This window comes from Furipterus horrens, unplaced genomic scaffold (assembly GCF_987537825.1).
Source record: "Furipterus horrens unplaced genomic scaffold, mFurHor1.1.pri manual_scaffold_2, whole genome shotgun sequence".
Taxonomy (NCBI): Eukaryota; Metazoa; Chordata; class Mammalia; order Chiroptera; family Furipteridae; genus Furipterus; species Furipterus horrens.
Window position 1 is genome coordinate 44,328,612 of NW_028327172.1, and position 22,130 is coordinate 44,350,741.

Here is a 22,130-nt window from a genome sequence, read left to right on the forward strand (position 1 = left end):
GTCCAACTGCCTCATTGTAAAGGTGGGAATGAGAATTTGCCCAAGGTTCCCAGCCAAGCCTGTACCCATCCTGTAGTCATTAACCCATCTGATCCCATGATAGCTCTGTGAGCAGGATGGGGGGTTTAGCTCTGTTACTGAGGGTTAATTCTGGGCCCAAGATAAATAACTTGCTTAAAGTTACATAGCAACATGGTTATCTAATTATATCTAGAAAGAGAACCCACAAAACATACAGAGAGGTAAGTTCATGGGATGCTGGAGGTCAGTCTCATGCTCACAAATCACCTTCCTAGTACACCACAGGAACTTATTGATCAGGCAGTACTTCTTTTCACTGGGCCTCAATTTTCCTTTCAGGAAAATGAGCACAAGGATGCATACCATTCACTAGGGGAAGACATCCGGACTGTGTACCAGAGCCCTAAAGAGATCACCAGTTCTACACCAGAAGTTCCAAAGGGGAAAAGGATGAAGCTGTCCCTGGGAAAGTGAGGCGCCACGGTGACAGAAGCCTTGGCAACCAGGAGTGGGGAGCAGGCTGAGCCCAGAGGTGCCATTAGGCAGAGTCCCGAGGGGATGAGTGGAGGGAAGCAGAGAGAGCGCTTGGCCTCATCAGCCCTTCTTAACTGTCAAGAGATCCACTCCCCAGTTTTAGTTGCAGACGGCAAGGGGCTCAAACCACAGGTCCTCGTGGCTCATGCCTCGGGAGCCTCCCCACACATGCTGGCATGTTCTTCTACTTCTCCTGCTGAGAAGTGCAACTGGCAGATAGGGCACTGGACCCAGGAAACGGGTGACGAGCTCTCGGAGGACACCCACAGTACAGATGGTGATGAAGGTGGTGATGAGGAGGGAGAGGCTAGGTGAGGTGGGGAGGTCTCTCCACAAGCAGCAGCATGCTGGGGAAGAATCTCGATGCTGAAGGAGCCTAATGGGGAGAGAAAGAGGTAAGCAAAATGGGGCCTGCTCCCAGCAGGATGCCACCCTAAGCAGCCTGTGGAAATACAGCTGTTTTTGTTGGAACAGACACTACCAAGTCATGAATCCACAAAACATTTCTCAAGTGTTTACTGTGTGCCTGACACTGTGCTGGGAGCTGAGGCATTTAATCCCAGGCCTGTCCTTACGGACTGCAGAGTTAGGGGTAAAGATAAGCTACAGACACAAGTAACTATGATACAAAGCAGAAGATGAGAAGTGCTAAACCCAAGGGAGTCAGAGAATGCTACAGGAGCTCAGTTGGGAGAGATTACCTGAGAAGATTAGAGACTTGGTAAATAAGTAACATTTAAACAGAGAACCAGAGTAAGGAGATTTTGGACACAGAGGAAAAACTTATAAAGGAAATTCTAGGCTCTCTTTGACAGTGTTTTCTTCTTTTTTCCAGAAGCTTATTTTTAAAGACATCTTTAAGTATTCTATTGGCTCCTAATGAGCCATCTTGCATAAACAATTAGAGTGAGAAAAAAATCTGATAGTGATTTATATTGTTGTGTTTCATGTTTCTCCTGAGGACATGGCCCCTGTCCCTTCCTCAGCTTGATCAATACAATGTGGGCAGGTGATCAATAGAGACATATATGTAACTGCACAGCAGTCAGAGGGGAGGAGCCCAAGTTCAAATGTTTCCAGGCAGCATTCCCAGATCTCCTATTCATAGCCCCCGCAACAACACCCTGTGCCCAAGCAGCTTACCTGTGCAAATGGGGCACTGTCCGCTCTCCTGGACACCGCTAGCTCGGGCCTGGGGTCGGTGGTGTTCTCTCTGCCCTGCCTTTGCTCTCCCCCTCCTGTTTGGCTGAGAATTCGAGTAGGATAAAGGCCTGTGAGAAAGAACAGTTAAAGACCAGCTATTGGCAAGAGGCCATTAAGGCTTAAGGAACCTTAAATTAGGGTGAAAAAAATGTTTAGTTGATGTGGAGTCAGAATGTATCAGACTCTAGGGACGTCATATAACCTTTGAACACCCGAGGCAGAGCTTCTATTACTGCCTTTAGGTATATTTTTTAAAATTGAGATATAATGCACATCCCATAAAATTCATCCTTTTAAAGTACACTATTCAATAATCTCAGGATATTTACAAGGTTGTTTAACCACCACAACTATCTAATTTCACAACATTTTTATCACCCCCCAAAAGAAAACTCTGAAGCCATTGGTAGTCACTCCTCACTCTTCTTCTATCCCCACAGGCCCTGTATATACCCAGTACATCTTTTCTGGAGAAAAATCTATTCAGATCCTTTGTCTATTTAAAAAATTAGGTTTTTGATTGTTGAGTTGTTAAGGATCCTATATATTCTAGATACAAGTCCCTTATTGAATGTATGATATAGAAATATTTTCTCACATATTCTGTGGGTTATCTTTTTATTTTTTTGACAGTGTCCACTGAAGCAGAAAAAAGATTAAATTTTTTTTTCTGTAAGTTACTTTTATTAATAAAATTATTCCAATAAAGTGTCATTATATTGGTTGAATTAGGTCATTTTTAGACCCTCATTTCCTGGTATATTCGCACAACAAATCAGGAACATTGTACCCAGGTAAGATTTAAATTTTAATGAAGTCCAAGAAGTACAGTGTACTCAGCTTCAAATTCTGGTTCACTACTGGGCTACCTCCTTGCCCAGCTCCAAGCCTGACAACATGTGGACAAGGACATCTTTTCTCTACTACCATCTAGGTCCAGATTGCAAAATCAAGACCCAGACACAAGGGTGGCCTCTGACGTAACTGAAACACGAGTTGGGAAGGACAGGTGAAAAAGGGCAGTAAGGTCTGGGGAAGGGATTTGGGTCTTTCAGGTGAACCGACTTACCTGTGGGCTTGCACTTTCTGTCTCTTCATCTTGCTCACATCACTCTCTGAGTTTAGCTCCTCTGATCTGCGCTCTGTGTGAGAAATGCTCATTCAGTCTAGCTCATTAACAAAAGGGCCTTCACATATGATGTTCCTCCTTTTAAGAATATTCTTTCTATCCTCTTTTCCTAGTTAATCCTCACTCTTTAAGTCTTAGAGGAAATGCTAATTCTTGTGAGGAAGTTTTCCTGGGTTCTCTAATCTAAATCTGGTCATCCTATCCTGCTTTGCCTTTGAAGCACTTATCACAGTTTTAAGGTTTAGATTTCTTGTGTGACATTGACACATGTCTCTCCAGTAGGGTAGGAGCATTGCTGTTTTATTTACTGTGATATCCCTGGCACCTAGCACAGAGCCTTGCACAGAGATGGTCCAGTGAATAATAACAAAACCCAGCAACAACCACTTATCTAGTTACCCAGAACGTATGAAATACTTTGTATAGCATTTACTGTTTCAAAGAGCTTTCATAGCTCCAGTGCCCAGCCTGTAGGATGCCTAGAAAAGTTTAGTTTCCTTCCTCTTTTCCATCTCTTACAATAAGAAACTATAATCTTCCTTTATGTGGTAGGCAGCTTCTGAAATGACTCCCATGGATTCCTGCCTCCTGGTATTCATGTCTCCCTAGAGAGAGGGCAGGACGTAGTAACTTGTTTCTAATGAATAGAATTTGGCAAAAGTGATAAGATGTCATTTCTGTGATTAGGTTACAATACTGACTTCTTTCTTGCTAGTACTCTCTCTTGCCCTCCAGCCTGTTCACTCTGGGGAAGCAAGCTGCCACATTGTGAGATGCTCTGCAGACAGGCTCTCATGGTGGAGGAGATGAGGGAAGTCTCAGTCCAGCAGCCCGTGAGGAACTGAATCCTACCCACAAGCATGTGAGGGCGCAGATCCTTCCAGGGGAACAAACCCTGCAATAGCTGCAGCCTTGAGATACATCCAGATCCAGAGGACACAGTGAAGCCATGCCTGTATGCCTAACCATGAGAAACTGTGAGATAATAAATATTGTTGTAAGCCACTAAATTTTCGGGTAATTTGTTATACAACAAAAGATAACCAATGTACCCTATTTCTGCAATGAAATGATATACTCATTATTTCACTAATCTGTTCAGTTCTTTGAAATGACAGATAAACTATTTCCATTCAGTAAAGCAATGACTGAAACCAAGGTTTTTCAGTGAGAACTCTACTTGTTTTCTCTCTCTTACTATCTATTGTACAACAGTAAGAAGAACCACAGCTCTGTGGTTCACATCCCGGCTCTGCCACTTATGAACTGTGATTCAGGATACTTGACGTCACCAAACCTCAGCTTCTTTTGTAAAGTAAGTATAGCAGTATCTACTTCGTAAGTTTGTGGTGAACACCAAATAGTTAGTAAAAGCGCCTAGCAATGTCTGGTGCAAAGTAGGAACTCCAAAATGTTTAATCCTTTCTTCCTCTGTGATAAAAGCACAGTATTCCCCTACTTTTATTTCTTCAATAAGTTCCATACATCATCACCCTGACTTAATTATCCTTCTGAGATGATCACAGACCATGAATAGTACAAGAGTCTTAAATACTATTCTGTTTAATTCCTTTACTTTGAAGATGAAGGAATTAAGGCCCAAAGAGATAAGGATTCCTGATTCCTAGGCCAGTGTTCTTTCAGTTGCTATACCATATTTGATTTCCCTTCCGGTAACAAGACACTGACAATTGTCTTTTCTCCCACATGAAGTCCCCTCTGTGAGTCATCCCTGTAGAGCAGCAGTGGATACAGGGAGGATGGTGCTAGGGAGGGCAAGGAGCCAAAGGTAGGTCATGGGGCCTCACCTGCACTGTCTAGATGACTGGGACCTGGTTCTGCAGATTTGTTTTTTGGACTTGTCCCACTGGCCGGAGGTGCCCTGCGGGCAGCTGAAAGCACCATGCGGGCTGAACGCCCCAAAGTCCCTGGCTGCAACTGCTTTAGGATATTCCTAAGCTCTGAAATTTCCTTGGTGCTCCTGTAGGGAAAGAGAGTACTTGATTTCACTCTGAACAGAGACTCCATTTTTGCCCACCCAAGTCAGTGGCATTTAACCAAGAAAGCCAGTTTGATATATAGATATAGGCCTAGAGTATGTGATTAATTGGGGGAGCCCAGGTAGGGCTTGCATGCCTGTGACTTGGTAGTTTTTCTTTCCCGGGAGAAGGAACTGATAAGTGGTTGGGAGACCTCCATTCTGGCAGCTACATACGTTTGGGGCTCAGGGAAGAATGTCCTCCGGATGGAAGGATTAGCCATCCAGGGGCTGGAACCAGACTCTGAAGCAGAAGAACCCTGAGAAGAAAATGGAGAAATATGAAATACAGACATTCACCACCAGGGGACGCTGCCACCTAGTGCCATGCATGCTCTCAAACCTAAGGACTTCAGCTTAGGGAGTGAATGTATCTGCTATAACTTGTACAGGGCACCTTTGCTTGTGTGTGCACACTCTTCCAGCACTAACATGTGAGATTCAGTGATTTTGTATACTGTGTTCCCCAATGCTAAGGATTTTGTAATGATCCTGAAAGACCTGGGATAAAAGAATAAATGCTGTTGGGAAAAAGGTTCTATGAGATTGATACCATGTGCAGACACATAGTATCAATATTTATATTAAATTTGTACACATATAAAATTGATTCACGAAGATACAAAACTCAAATCACTCATCTCTCTTTATACACCTATGTGAGAGAAACAAATTATACACATATATTTCTTTATATTTAACAATAGTTGCATTTTGAACTCTTTGGGGACACTTTTATCACTTTTCTAAATACTGTTTAATAATATTGGTTAATTTGCATTATGATTTATTTTGTGACCAATTTGTTCACAGGCAACTAAAAAACCTACCAATTTTAGCCATCCATAAAGAGATGTGTGTATATGTGCATATTTAGATGACACATGTCTCTTTCTGGCATTAGCCACTGTAACTAGCTATCATAGGCATTTTATAAACCTCTCTGCTTCAAACTCCAGAAATGTCTGTGTGTGATAATCACACAATAGATAATTTCTACATAGATTTTATTTATGTGGAATGCTATAATTCTTTGCCAAAATTCAACTTATCTGTGTCAATTCATCTGTGGTCATTTCCTTTTTTATTTTTCCAATTTTAATTAAATTTAAAACATTAAGCTTTTTTCTTTAATTTTCAGCTCCGATTATTCCATCACAGATTCTTTTAGAGGTAAATGTCTTTCTTGGAAAGCATCACTTTCTGCAAGTTTGAGAAATAGTATTTTTATTCACATTCACTGTTTAATATTTTCTAATTGCCATTACAATCTCATCTTGGATGCAGCATTAATTTTGAAATATTTTGTTTACTTTACCAGAGTTTTTATTTTTTCTTCACCATATCTCATACATTTTAGAGTGAATACTACTATAAAGGGTAAACCAGCTGGGTATGTAGAGATAACTCTAAATAAGATTAATCATTAGGAAATGAGCTCCCCAGTACAGGCTAAGTGGAGTCAGGTGGACTGGGTTCAAATCCATTGCAAGACTTATTTAGCAGTGTGACCTGGGACATTCCACTAAACTTCTCTGACTTCTGTTTCCTTACTAGAAAATCGGTGATCACAAAAGACCCTATTTCACAGGAGTAAAAGCTCCCCCGCCTTTCTAAAGTATATTTTATTGACTATGTTGTTACACTATCGCAATTTTTTCCCCTTTGCTCCCCTCTGCCCAGTACCCTCTTCCCTCCAGCAATCCCACCCCACTTAGTTCATATCCATGGATTGTGCATATAAGTTCTTTGGCTTCACCTTTTCCTATATTATTCATAATTTCCCTATGTTTATTTTGTACCAACCAATTATGCTTCTTAGTCCCGGCACTGTTTCCCCATTTCTCCCCCTTCCCCCTCCCAGCTGATAACCCTCTGAATGATCCCCATACCTATGATTCTGTTCCTATTCTGGTCTGCTTAGTTGGATTTTTTTTTTTTTTTTTTTAGATTAATTTGTTGATAGTTGTGAGTTTGTTGTCATTAAAAGCCCTTATATTTTGCTTTCACTATAACTTATCATTAGAATGAGACATTTTTTTAAAAGCCTGGCATTTTAAACACCTTAAATTATAAAACTAAGTGCCATCAATTCATTTCCATTAATCAATCCTCTCTTTAATAGAAATGTTTCATAATCTCCTTTCCCTGTGGTTTCACTGACGTATCTACAGTATGCTTCATTCTGCTGTTTATGTTCAATGCCTTATGACATTATGGCTCTGGAGTTGCTGACTCCCTCCTTGATCCCACCAAGGTCTTAAAGGTGCAGAGTAATTTAGACGGCCAAAATGAAAAAGACTCTACAAAGGCCTTATTTATCCTATAATTAGAGAGATGATGTGTTCTGGTTTGCCTGGGGCAGTCATGCTCATTATGTCTGTTGTCTCAGTGTAACAGTAATTATTACTTTTAAAGATTTTATTTATTTTTTAGGGAGAGGGGAAGGAGGGAGAAAGAAAGAGAGGAAGAGAAACGTGATGTGCAAGAGGAACATCGATTAGTTGCCTCTTGTGCACTCCCAGCCCAGGACCTAGTCCACACCCAGGCATGTGCTCCGACTGGAATCAAACCAGCAACTTTTTGGTTTGCAGGACAATGCCCAACCCACTCAGCTTCATTAATAGCACTCTTTTTTTGCTCTCAAAGCATCTCAGTTTGGATGATAAATTTTATAGTGACCTTATCTACAACTCCCCTCTGAAAGGTCATTTATATAATGAACAGGTTTACTCAAAGCTTTCTTTGTTGCAGCTGCCAGGAATGCATCATGGAACAAGACAAACAGGTTCCTAATCTGACAGAGCTTCCATTTCATTGTATAGCCAGGGCCACAGAGCTCTATCTAGCTCCATTCACGTCAGCTCACAGCCCTGTGATATTGGGACCTGGTGGAGCACAGTGAACTGCTTCCACTGGTCTGTTCGCACTTTTTAGCCCTTCCCACAATGGAAGGGTAAATCTCAGACCAAGCTTTACTCGTCTCAGGTCCCTGGGTCTCTCCTAAGGCTGCACTACAGGCATCTATTCCTGCTTTGTTTGCTCTGACTCCATTCTGTCTTCCCAATGTCCCGTCCCTTCTTTTTCTCAGCAACCTCAATAGGAGTGAAGTTCACGCCTAGAAACTGAAATTCTTTTGGTTATATTGATATCTGAAGCTTCTAAAAATGTATAGTGTGCATAGAAGTACTGTGGTACAATGACAGGAGACCTGATTTCTGGTCTCTACTCTGATCTGACTTGCTGTGTGAACTTGAATATGTAAGTTTCCCTATATGACATGTAAAATGAGGTGGTTGGGGCTTGATGTTCTCCTAGTATTTTTCCATCTCTAGAATTCTATGACTCTAGCTTTGTGTGATTATACGAGGTCTGTCCAGAAGAAGTCCAGCCATTGTTAATATAACAAGAACGGTTTGCATGGAATCAGTGTAACTTGGCAGCCAAGGAGAGTGGACTGGAATACATATGAATAATGATGACTTCACTGTACTAGTCAGTGGGGGCAGTAGATGCCATTGAGTGAGCATGTGTACTGTGTGGCTGTCACATTAAAAATGACTGAGTGAGTAGAGCAAAGAATCTGCATCATATTTTGCATTAAGCTTAAACATTCCTTCACGGAAACTATTCAGATGATTCAGAAGGCTGAAGCAAGGGCACCTGGTGATTGGCAGCTTCATCACGACAACATGCCTGCTCATGCATCACATCTCATGCAGAGTAGAGTCTTTTGGCAAAATATCAAATCAGCCCCCCTACAGCCCAGATTTGGCACCCCGCGATTTCTGGCTTTTCCCAAAACTAAAATCACCTTTGAAAGGGAAGAGATTTCAGACCTTTGATGAGATTCAGGAAAATAAGAAAGGGCAGCTCATGGGGATTGCGAGAACTGTGTGAGGTCCCAAGATGCCTACTTTGAAGGGGACTGAGGCGTCATTGTCCCATGTACAATATTTCTTGTATCTTGTATCTTCTTCAATAAATGTCTCTATTTTTCATATTATATTGTTGGATACCTTCTGAACAGATCTCGATCTTCATATTTGCTTGTGAGTGAATTATAACGGAGGGTACTAGCTTGGAAAGATAAATGGAGAAACCAGTGTAAAGACAGCAGGAGAAGTCAGAATAGGCTAAGGAAGAAAAAAAGAAAAACTACAAAACTGTCTGAGAAAAAGGAAGATAAACTTACACATAGCCAGAAACTTATACATCTTCTTTTAGGAGTATATGTATATTGTATGAGGAGAGAAAGCAGAATACATGAAATTGAAGAGCACATATCTAAGAATGTAACTGGCTTTGGTAGGTAGGTGAGTCAGGGAACAACAATGACAAATGGACTGTAAGTGAGTCCTGTGAGTTTCAGGTGCTGGAAGGAAAAGTCTGATGAAATTAAGAGTCCCCAGTAACCTAGAAATAAAGTATGAGATTAACTTTGAATCCAAAAAGAATTTCATTATGACTAAAGAACAAATGCTCCAACAGCTTTGTGTAAACTATGTTGAAAGTTCATTCACTTGAATCTTTCACATGTGGAAGGGAAGGAGAGGAGTTCATTCCTACCTGTAAGAAAGGGTAATGAGCCCATTTATGTTTGTATTCAAATGTATATGTGCTTATGTGTATCTATAACTCAATCAAGCACCAGCTTCCTAACCAGAAACTGAAAAGGGTGGGAAAATATTAAATCCTTGCTCTACCATCGTACATACCTGGCTCAGCACAGAGCTCACAGGGGCTGACAAAACCCCCACAGGGTCATCTAAGGAGTCCAGAGAGGAACATACACGCAGGAAGGCAAGGCCAAAGGACTGATGACGTGTGAAGGGCTGCGAGCAAGTCAGGCGAAGTCGATCCCATGAGTCACGTGAGGCTGGAGCCAGGAAATCATCTCAAAAAAAAAGCAAAGGAGGGGAAGAGGAAATGTATGAATGGGAGGGAGAAAGGAAGACAAGGTCAGTACTGAGGAGGGGCGAGAAAAGACAGGGACTCTAGAGTAAATTCAACAAAAGGAATAATGGAGGTCATCTGTACCTGACCCCTCTGGCCTTGGTGCTCAGGGTTTGTCAGTGCCAAGCAGGCCAGCCAGGGCCCTCTCAGATACCATGGCTCCTCCCTGTCATGGTTCCATACCATTCCCAGCATGAGTACATCCTCATTCTACACATCTCCAATGACCTATCAATGTTTCATTTTGACAGGAGGTATCTGTAGTGCTGGGGTCTGGGGTGGCCACTTGCCCAGTGGATTAGCTGAGCTACATCCATCCTTCCTGAACCACGAGCCCTCGGCCTCTTTCGCGGCACTACATGCCCTATGCACTCACTCACAGTATCACATGCCAGTACTACAAACCCTTCTCACCTCCAATTCCCAACACTATCCAGTAGGAGCTCATCTCCTCCACTTCGAATCACTCTTCCCTGACATACAAACACCTCCAATTTGAACACAGACAAATCCTAAGTGCCCAGAGGCCAGGAATCAGATCTTATGTTTCTTCTGCAGTGCCTAGTGAACACAGAGCTTTGCACACAACAGAACTCAGGAAACACTGCATGCTATATATAACTATAATCATCATATAGTCTTCTACTACTTATATAAACATTCATCCTACATTCACACTTATACAAACAAAAACACACTAGTCACAAATGTGGGTTCTACATCAGGCTTCACAAAGTCATATTGAGTGTAAATATAAATCATAGCTCATAAATATTCCAAGGTATTGTGCATTCTTATCATGGAGAACTCACAAACATATTGCCTAGTTGTTCACTTATTAATTACCATGTCCCCCCAAAGATACAACCAAGTCCCTGCATAGGTTCCCTCCCACAATATACACCTGCCAGCTCTCACAGCCCTCTATCGTACTGCAGCTCTTTTTCTCACAATCTCTCTCCCTCCCCACTCCCGGTTTTTCTCCCATTTCTGCTTTTGCCCTCCTTACCATCTTTAAACATGCGGACCCCTGAACGGTTTTTCCCCTGCTTCGAATCAGCTAGAGACATTAGCATGGTTGCAGGGAGCAAGGTGACAAAAGGTCTGTCCAGGGCCCAGGAAGAACGGCCCACATCAATCTGCAGGAAAGCACAGCCACAGTTACCTGGGGACAAAAGGTTGAGAGAAGGATAAGGGTTTTAGATGATCGGGGCTCCCCTGTCTGTATAAGGGAACCAGGGAATAGAGCTAATTGGAAGCCCAGAAAGGTCAAGCAACACAATGAGCCAGTAACTGAAGTGAAACAAGACCTCAGCCTACCAAGTGACAACGTGAAGGTTCGCCGTGTTCCTCTGAGCCAGAGGCCTTCCCCCGTCTGAAGACTTGCTGCTTCCCTGTCGTCTGGCTCTGGCAGGCAGTATGGAACTCTCTCTCTCTTAAATCCTTGCTAGGGAGCACATCCTGACATCTCTCTGTCCTGACAGAGCTGAGACCAATGGTCTTTGTCAGCTCTATATTCCAGAGAATTCTAAGGCCAGCCTTTTCAACCCATAAACTCCTATGGAGCCTTCTCAGATTAGCCTGCAGAGTTCATCCCCAGCATCCTCTTGACACTGATATTTAGAAGTATGTATTTATTCTATTGGTTGGCATTTATAATTATGTCGACATCCTAAGGTTTCACCCAGACCACTTGGATCAAAGAAGGGCAGATGTGTTACATAATTCAAGGAGTGCCATTCACATTCAATTCTATGTGAATGGAACCCTTAGAGTTTGCCAACACCACATACCTGCCCAAGGGCAAGGGCATCATCTCCCTTTCACACGAGTTACAGCTTATTCCACCAAAGCTGCTCAGCCAGACTGACTTGAGACATTCTGGTGGAGCTTTGGAGGGGAATGCTATTACTGTGTTCTCCTGTGGAGGTTCCCAGTCCCCAGAGAGCTCACTCACCTACGTCGATGTAGCCAATGGGCACTGCCCTCTCCAGCTGTAGTTCCACTTTCAGTTGCCCACTCTTATCTTGAGGGCAGCTGAGCCAAGGTCCCCTCTGACTGTCTGGGTTCAGCAGGTTCTCCACAGGATACTTAGGATCCTAAATCAGAGACAGGAAAAAATCAGGCATCTTACGGAGCCCAAGGAAACAAAGGATGTCCACCTACCAAGGGATTTACAGGCATCGTTTACCACTCCTTCATTTACCACACTACCTCATTTAATCCTCAGAACAACTTTAGGTGGCTACTATTATTTCTTCATAGTTAACAGATCTATAAACTGAAGCTTTGGTTCAGGAATTTATCCAAGGCCACAAGGCCGAATAACCAATCAGTCAGAACTCCCAGGTTTCTAAATCCAGAGCTCATAACTACCTCACTATACTATTTTTCATTTAGAAGGTATTTTCAGGTGTTTGTCTTCAAAGTAACCCTATGAGATAAGAAAGGCAAAGATTTTTATTCTAAGTTTACAACTGATAATTAAAAATAATGTGATTTATTAAAAGGCTGCAATAATAATACTGAGATAGAAATTTTCAGTTCTAACCCAAAGTCAGATATTTTTTGGTGAAAAAGCCTTGAGCAAACTACTTTTTCTCTCTGGATCTAAATTGCTTCATCCATAAGTAAAGGGGGAGACTAGACTCATGGTTTTCAGTCTTGTTTTTTGTTTTAGTAATAAAACCCTTCTTTTTAACTGAAGTCTTATACTAAAGCGTGTGTGTGTGTGTGTGTGTGTGTGTGTGTGTGTGTTTCCAACAAATAATAGCACAGCTCTGGTTAAAGCAGAGTTTGGGGGTGCCTAGAGACATACATGTCCCTTCTCCCTTCAACCTCTAAAAGTGGGTCCCCACAGAGTAGAGTTTGAAAACCACAATATTAGAAGACAGCTAATGTTCTCTAGCATTTTATAAGGCTGAGACTGTGAAGAAAACCATTGAGACTGACCATGTAGGTAAGAAGAATAAAGAGAACTTTTCTTCTATTTCACTTAGGAGTTGATACAGTAGTTCCTAAAGATGCTCTAAGGGTCTTTCTGAAATGTGTGGAGATGTTTTTGACTGTCATAAGTACTAGGGAGCATTATGTCATTATGGTGCAGAGGCCATGGATACTAAATATTCCACCATGCAAATGATACTACTATAAAATACAGGCTTATCTGACCCAAAATGCCAGCAGCGCTCCTTTAGAAAGACTAGGTAACAGAAGGAGAAGAGCAGGGAGAATGATATATATGGATAGGGGCATGACAGCAGAGAAAAGGGAGGGAAGTCCTTAATCACCATAGTGGATCAGGGCTGGGTCCTGGCATCTAGCTCTGATTGGGTTGATCGGGATTTCCTGAAAGTGGACTTTTAGGGAGGAGGCTGAGATCACCTTTGCTGATGGTGGTGATATCCCCACAGGTCAGGGATGACCTTGAGTGTCCTGGTATGCTTTCAATAACAGAGTAACTAAACTTCCCTTCTGGGAACCCTGGTACAGACTTTGGTCCCATAGCTTTGTCAGTTTCATCCAAACTAAGGATAGAATCCGAGGTTGTTTCTGTGTTTATCTTTAATTCCTGGGAACACTTCTTTTATGTATCCTGCATCACTCTAGGAACAACCTGGGGCAAGAGCTGTTTCCCCTTGCTGGACTCCTGGAGAAGGGACAATGTCTCTCCTACTAGACCAGGAATTTCCTGAAAGTGAAGCCAAGTCTATTTTTTTTTTTTTTTCATCCCTTTCAATCATCAAGAAAAAAACCCATGCCTGCTAATTAATATACCTGAGAGGAAAATGATACCACGTGGCTAATCTTCACAGGAGCCATGGTGGGCCCAGCAGCTGTCCCAAGTATAAGGTGAAAATGCTTTCTCCTGAGATTTCTTCTGTTACCACTTCGGCACTTGCCTATGTTTTGGTATTGTCAGCTTTCAGAAGAGAAAGAATCCTCATATTACTTCTGAAGAGAAGAACAGAAAAATAAACTAGCCATGGCTGTTTCTCTGGTAACATGAGTTATTTGCAGCAGTCAGGCTGTTACTGATTACTATGATGGGCTTGGTAGGGATGGGAGCAGACAGCAGATGGCACCAACTGATGAACCAGATCTGAAACAACTAGAATGCAGCCACAGGGAAACAGGGCAGCAAAAGTAAAAGATACATTGATAGGTTAATATTGGGTTTATATGTAGTGAGTGCAGGATTTGTGCCTTAAGTCATTCATCTTTATATCCCTGGAGTCTGGCACATAGTAAAGATATGCAAGAAATGTTCAATTAAGTATAGAACACAAGCCTCTTGTTTTTTTTTTCTTCCTACAAACTGAATCTTCCTAATTTAGCTTTTTATTAATTCACTCCTCTATTAGAAATCTTCAGTGGCTTGCTGATGTATGCAAATCCCTTGCTACATGGCAGGTATTTAATAAATATTAATTCAGTTTGGCTCCTCAAACATCTAAAAAATAGATCTCTACATCTCCTATTCCTTTCATTAGAGGGTGTGTTTTACTTGACTATCAGTGTTTTGTTTATTTATTTAATCTTAAAAATTCATATGGGTATTTATACTTTTGCCTTTTGCTAAACTTTTTTTAAAAAGGGATTTATTTTTAGAGAGGGGAAGAAAGAAAAAGAGAGAAAACATCGATGTGAGAAACACTGATTGGTTGCCTCTTGCACCCACCCCAAACAGGGACTGAACCCGTAACTCAGGCATGTGCCCAGACCCAGAATTGAACCAGCGACCTTTTGCTTTGTGCTCAACAATTTCTTGTACAGAGGTGTTTTAAAGTTGTGTAAGTGTCTATAGGTGGATCTTTCTTCAAATATTTATATCCTGTCCTTTTAACTCATTTTTGGTCCCACCTGGCCTCCTTCCCACCCCAAAATATTTTTCTCACCTGCAAGATTTTGCTCATTCCATTGCCTCTACTTGGAAGGCTCTTTTCCTTTCTCACCTGTCAAATGGAATACATCTTAAAAAAAAAAAAAATTTACTTATTGTCAGAGAGAGGGGAAAGGAGGGAGAGAGGGAAACATCAATGTGTGGTTGCCTCAACATGCCCCCAACTGGGGACCTGGCCCGCAACCCAGGCATGTGCCCTGACCAGGAATTGAACTGATGGCCCTTTGGTTCACAAGCTGGCACTCAATCCACTGAGCCACACCAGCCAAAGCTCAAATGCATCTTTGATGCTAAAATGTCACCTTCACTCTGCTCAACTAGCTCAAGGTGATAGCTCCATCTTCTCAATTCTGTATTACAATTATCTGGGTATACGTCTTATGTCTCTTGACCAATTAATTGTAAGGTCTTGGAGGACAGGTCTCATGTCTGATTCATTTCTGTATCTTTAATGTAAGAGGAAGAAACTTAACAGTTCCAGATTAGCAAATAGCTGATTACTGAATAAATGACCATAAAAATTGAACTCCAAAGGGCCAGCAGTCATGGAGTGCTCAGAGTACCGTAGTAACAAACTCTTAGTGAAAGCCACGTAGAGGTCAAGCATTCCTCAAAGGTCGCATTCAACAGGGTACCAAGGCTTCAAAAAGAGAAGAATGCAGGATGAGTCCTGAGTTCCCTTTCTAGGCCTTCAGATTAATTAGAACTAATTATTCCCATAACAGGAACTCACTGAACATTCAACAATTTTTCCTAGATTTTGGAAACAATATCTATTAGATACTGGAAACATAAAAATAATTAAGATATGGCATGTTTGGAGATACTTCTAGTACATACTTGTGATTTGATGTAAAAACTCCATCATCTCTCGTCACCAACATACTGATGTCTGATCTAGCCAGCCCCAAAACTACACTCTAGGCTTGGAGACCCTGAAGCTGTCAATGTTGGATATTTCATTTAGTTAATATTTTGGGGGTTGTCTGGTAGGTACCAGGCTCTGTACCAGATGCTAGATATACAGTGGTGAATAAAACAGAAAGTCTTTTTCTTAAAGATCACCATCTATCAAATCGCTTGTAGTTATTCAAGGACTAGGTACTTTCTGACCTCTTTGTGCCAGCATACACTCTGTTGTTCTTGTTTTTTTTTTTTTTAAGATTTTATCAAATTTTTTTAGAGCAAGGGAAAGGAAGGGAGAAGGAGAGGGAGAGAAACATTGATGTGTGAGGGAGATATAGATTGGTTGCCTCTCACACGCCCCCAACAGGAGACCTGGCCTGAAACTCAGGCATGTGCCCTGGCTGGGACTTGAACCAGCAACCCTTCGGTTCGCAGGCTGGCACTCAGTCCATTGAGCCACACCAGCCAGGGCTTTTATTCTTGTTTTTTGGCAATGGTGTGTTTACCCTGTTTGTCTCTCTGCCAATTAGTGAGCTCTTTGAGGATATGGATTTTTGGCATGTTCACCATCTCTCACACTCAGAGAGGTGCTGAAACACAATAGGCATAACTAAATAGCCATAAAAATAAGCAATTTAGTAACTCAATATAATTACAATCAGAATTTCAGCAGAAGCTTCTTGAAAACATGACAAATTCATCAATCAATAAAGGACCACAAGTTGCTAAGACGATTCTAGAAAAATAGACTAAAGAAGTGGCCCTGACTTACGGTCAAGATGGAGGCATAGGTAAGCTCGGCTCACTTCCTTGCTAAACCACATAAAAATTACAACTAAAATAAAGAACAAGCATCGCTCAGAACTGTCAGAAATCGAGTTGAATGGAACTCTGACAATTATGGAATTAAAGAAAACAAATCCATCCAGATTGGTAGAAGGGGAAAAACACGGACCGGGCTGGTCCCACACCCATGTGTGGTGGATAAAAATTCAGGAGGGATATTTTGGGAGCGAGGACTGAGGAGTTCCAGCCCCACACCAGGCCCCCTAGCGCAGGGTTCCAGTGCCAGGAAAATAAGTCCCCATAACTCCTGGCTGCAAAAGCCAGCAGGGATTGAGTTGGTGGAAGAAAATGCTAGAACCCCAAGCAGTTCCTCTTAAAGAATCCACATATGGACTTACTCAGACTTACTGTCTCTGAGCTCTAGCACTGGGGTAGCAGCTTAAAAGACACCAGTGGCATCCAGGAAGGAACTGAAGTGTCTAGCATCAAGGTGAGAGCTGGGGGACAGCTCTCTCCCAGATAAAAAGGCAACCAGAGGCCATTATCCCTTTTCTGAACCCTCCCCACACAGACCACAGAACAGGCAGGAAGGGACCATATATGAGACACCCATCAACCTGGCTAACAGTTTGCCCCACCCTGGAGGTCCCCTGAGGCTCCATCCCACCCAACTTACAGGCACACCCAAGCTATTATCAGTCACTTTCCCATTTGAATGGTTGGTCTTAGCTTCTGCTTCACAATATCCTAAATCCTCTCAAACAAGCAACAGCTGGCTTTAGTGAACCCCAGGCTCCCATACTTCTTGCTAAGTAGCCCCAGGCCAGGCACTAGATTCACATCTTGGCTTCACCTGGGAATCTCCAAGACCAGTACAAATAGCAGCCATCTCAGATTGCTTTATAGCTTAGGCAGGATGGCCCTGGGGCAAAACACAGGTGGGGGTTGACCTTGGCCTGCACCACCCAGGAAACTCCAAAGCTGGCACACCCAGTGGACAGCTACAGCCCATGTTGGAGCACCACTGACCTGCCCCTTCGTGGCTGATCCTCCGCAGAGGGCGGAGGTTGGAGGTAAGTGGTCAAAGCCAATCCTTGCAGCTGACTGGCCTGGGTAAATCCCTCCCATTTATCTGCCAACAGCAACCAAAGCTCAACTACAATAGGAGGGTGTACTTAGTCCTCACAACAGGCACACCTTGAGTACCCAGCTTGGGTCAGAGGGGAGGCTGTGCCACTGGACCCTATAGGACACCTACTACATTATGCCATGATACCAAGACACGAGGTCATAGCGGCTCTACCTACTACATAGAAACAAAGGGAGGCTGCCAAAATGAGGAGTCAAAGAAACATGGCCCAACTGAAAGAACAGATCAAAACTCCAGAAAAAAAACTAAACAAAATAGAGATAAGCAATCTATCAGATGCAGAGTTTAAAACACTGGCTATAAAGATGCTCAAGGAACTTAGTGAGGACTTCAGCAGCATAAAAAGATCCAGTCAGAAATGAAGGATACACTAATTGAAATAAAAAAACAATTTATAAGGAATCAACAGTAGACTGGATGAAGCTGAGAATCAAATCAATGATTTGGAACATAAGGAAGCAAAAAACAACCAATCAGAATAAGAAAAAAAATCCAAAAAAAAATGAGGATAGTGTAAGCAGCCGCTGGGACAACTTCAAGCGTTCCAACACGTGAATCATAAGGATGCCAGAAAGAGAAAAGGAAGAGCAAGAAACTGAAAACTTATTTGAAAAAATTATGGAAGAAAACTTCCTTAATTTGGCGAAGGAAATAGGCAAGTTCAGGAAGCACAGAGTCCCAAACAAGATGGATGCAAAGAGTTCCACTCTAAGACATATCATAATTAAAATGACAAAGGGTAAAAATAGAGAGAATCTTAAAAACAGCAAGAGAAAAGCAGATAATTACTTAAAAAGGAATTACCATGAGACTGTCAGCTGATGACTCAAAATAAACTTTGCAGGCTAGAAGGCATTGGCAAGAAATATTCAAAGTCATGAAAAGCAGGGACCTACAACCAAGACTGCTCTACCCAGCAAAACTAACATTTAGAATCAAAGGGCCGAGAAAGAGCTTCCCAGACAAGTAACAACTAAAGGAGTTCATTATTGCTAAACCATCATTATATGAAATATTAAAGGGACTTATTTAAGAAAAAGATGATCAAAACTATGAACAATAAAATGGCAATAAATACACATCTATCAACAACTGAATTTACAAAACAAACTAAGCAAACTGACAGAATCATGGATTTGAAGAGTTTGGTGGTTGCCATATGGGAGAGAGTGTGGGGGAATGGGTGAAGAGATGAGGGGATTAAGTACAAATAGGTAGTTACAGAATAGCCATGGTGATGTAAAGTACAGTACAGGAAATGGAGTAGCCAAAGAACTTATACTCATGACCCATGGACATGAACAAATGTGTGGGTATTGTCTGAGCAAATGGGGGTTCTGGGTGGAGGGGGGCATAGGGGGAAAATTGGGACAATAACATAATCAATAAAATATAATTAAAATTGAAAGAAAAGCGAAGTGGCCCTGAATGGTGTGGGTCAGTGGGCTGGACGTTGTTCCACAGGTGGGAAGGTTGCCAGTTCAATCTTCGGTCAGGGCACATGCCTGAGTTGGGGGCCAGGTCCATGTCAGAGGCAACCGATGTTTCTCTCCCTCTCTGTCTCCCTCCCTTACCCTCTTTCTAAAAACAAACAAATAAAATCTTTAAAAAAGTAAAAAGGAAGTGGAGTTCGACTTCTTTGAAAAAAACTGCAAAGTCACAGTAATTAAAATGTACTGTCTGTAGAAACAAGAATATAGATGCCAGAAACACATTCATATAAGTGGGAATTTGCAACCAGCTTAGTTGATTATAAGAGAACAGAAACATGATTCTCTCAGAAAAAATGAAGTAATAAATGGTGTTCAGAAAACTGGTTCACAAAGTGAAGAACAATAGAAGTAATCTTTACTTCATAACATATTTTTTAAATTATACTCAAGTGGATCAAAGACAGAAACATGAAAAATAAGGTAACACAAACAAGGCTGAAATACAAATGACTGACTAAAAGAAGATATTTGCAACACATAAACTTTGATAGTATTCAGAACACATATTTTTAAGTACTTCAAATCAATAAGAAAAGGGCAAGCAGTTCTGGAGAGAAGATATAAACATACAATTCACTTAAGATATAATCTGAATGATCAAAACTCATACTTAAAAAATCCTTGGCCTCCCTGGTAATAAGGGAATTGCAAATACCTTGTGCTTTAAGACTGGGAAAAAAATTAAAAGTTTGTAATATAAAGGCCTGGCAATGACCTGGGGAAATGGGCCCTGCTATAAACACTTCCACCCTGGCTGGTATGGCTCAGTGGCTCGAGTGCCTGACAGAACCAAAGGACACTACTTCAATTACCAGTCAGGGCACATGCCTGGGTTGCAAGCCAGGTTCCTAGTTGGAGGTTTGGGTGAGGCAATGGACTTCACCTCTCTCTAAAAATAAATACATAAATAAACACTTCCAGCACATCTTTATTCTGACTAGGTACATTTCCAATAGTTGGCTTACTTGAACAGTGTAGCTCTAGAGCAGTGGTTCTCAACCTTCCTAATGCCACGACCCTTTAATACAGTTGCTCATGTTGTGGTGACCCCCAACCATAAAATTATTTTCGTTGCTACTTCGTAACTGTAATTTTGCTACTGTCATGAATCGTAAGGTAAATATCTGATATGCAGGATGTATTTTCATTGTTACAAATTGAACATAATTAAAGCATAGTCTTTAATCACAAAAACAATATGTAATTATATATGTGTTTTCTGATGGTCTTAGGCGACCCCTGTGAAAGGGTCGTTCGATCCCTAAAGGGGTTGTGACCCACAGGTTGGGAACTGTTGCTCTAGAGGGACTTGCATGTGTGCAAAAAGATACATGCAATGTTTCTAATAGCAAAACCCATAAAACTCTAGAGTCCATTACTTGAGGAATGGATAAATGAATGCTATACATCATATAATTGAATACTATTTAACAGTTAAAAGAAATACTTAGACGTAAATATACACAAACATGGACAGACTTCAAAAGACAGCAAAGTGAAAGAATAAGTTATAGATAATAAACAGAAAACAGCATTTATGTTCACTTACAAAAACAAAATTAATACTTATAGTTTGTATGTGCACTTTTTTTTTTAATGTACTGAGAAAATACACAGCTAATTATACTAGTTGCTTCTGGAGAGGATGAAAGAGTAATGGGTCTGAGAGCAGAAGAGGGAAATAAGTTCAACTCGTATCTGTGTTATCTTACCTTTTTTAAAGTGAGGAAGCAAATAGATCATGATGTCAACAGTCAATTTAGAGTAATGGGTATAGTGTTTATAATACTCTATTAAGTTTCACATAATAAAAATAATCCCAATTTTAAGCAAACGAGATGGCTGTAGATGGTATAAATCTTACCCTGTAACTTCCTTACGGCCCCCAAATAGTTGTCTGGCCTTCCAGACCTTGTGCGCCCACAGGGCATCCTGCCCCAGGTCAAGGGATAGGCCCAGCAAGAACACCCAGGGAACGAGAGCAGGGGCTTGTGGGTGTCGGGTAACAGGGTGTTAGAAAAATTTTTTGGGGGGGGGGCAAAAGTGTAAAAATCAAGACAAGTGTAATAGCATAGTCAATAAAACAGGAAAATAATAGAACTAAGAAAAGAAATGAGTTACAGTACTAAGCTATAAGGTGGGGTGTAGCACAGTGAATAAGGTGTATAGGAAGTGGGGAAAGGTATGAGCTGGAGACGCAGGATGTAGGGTGGAAAGAGTACCGAGATGTGTGACGTGGCTCCGGAGACTTGAGAATCAAAGAAGCAGTTTGGGGGCCGTGGAGTTCCCGCAAGGGTCTTCAACATCTGGAGCCTAAGCCGCGCGGCTACTTCCACAGCTCCTCGGAACGCGCTGTTTCGGCCACTACCCTCCCACCTACCAACCCTCCATACCCATCACAGTGGTCAATGAACCTCGAAGAGTCACCACAGCCTTAGATCTTGGGCCACAAAATCATTCTCCCGCCAATTCGCCAATTCGGCTTTCTGAACTCCGCCTTCTGAACTCCGCCTTCTGACCCGGAGCGCGACTCTTCCGCCTCCCTAAGCCCGGGAATTCTTCCTGGGGCCTCAAGAAGTCTCTTTTTTTGAAAAATGACTCAGACAGAGGCAAGGGTTCATGTGCTATGACCAGTAAAATACATGCATGTGTTATATACATATTCTCATTCAATACCAATCTCCAGGCTAGAGAGCGGATTGAAACTTCCAGGTCAGATTCAATGCATTTTGGGAAATGCAGTCCTCAGCCTCCATGCTTCGCTCGCTGCTGTCCAGAGTGAGGGAGCATCGCGAAAGTTTACGGTTTATGGATACTTCTCTTTGGCGCTCCAAAGGGGAGAATTGTTGAAATATTTTTCCTGAATAGAATACAAGCTCAATTTCTCATTTCCCAAGAACCCTCCGCTGCCGAAGCTTGGGAGTGCATGGGAACCGTCCTCCGTGACCTTTAAGTCAGTAGCTGATAGATAGTCTCTTAGTCCCCGTCAGGTCTCCGCCCGTCTAATGCCC

General features: G+C 41.9%; 1 protein-coding gene across 1 annotated transcript; it reads right to left on the reverse strand.

Annotated features, from left to right (window-relative positions):
- Positions 1–180: 180 nt before the first annotated feature.
- Positions 181–21,617, reverse strand: XNDC1N (XRCC1 N-terminal domain containing 1, N-terminal like). The gene is made up of 10 exons (XM_090265003.1): positions 21,513–21,617; positions 13,659–13,835; positions 11,839–11,980; positions 10,891–11,046; positions 9,644–9,822; positions 5,103–5,185; positions 4,696–4,868; positions 2,828–2,900; positions 1,699–1,826; positions 181–931 (listed from the first exon to the last, which is right to left on the reverse strand). The coding sequence occupies exons 2-10, from the start codon at positions 13,701–13,703 to the stop codon at positions 699–701; spliced, it is 1,212 nt and encodes a 403-aa protein (XP_090121129.1). The 5' UTR covers positions 13,704–13,835; positions 21,513–21,617; the 3' UTR covers positions 181–698.
- Between the last annotated feature and the right edge of the window lie 513 nt (positions 21,618–22,130).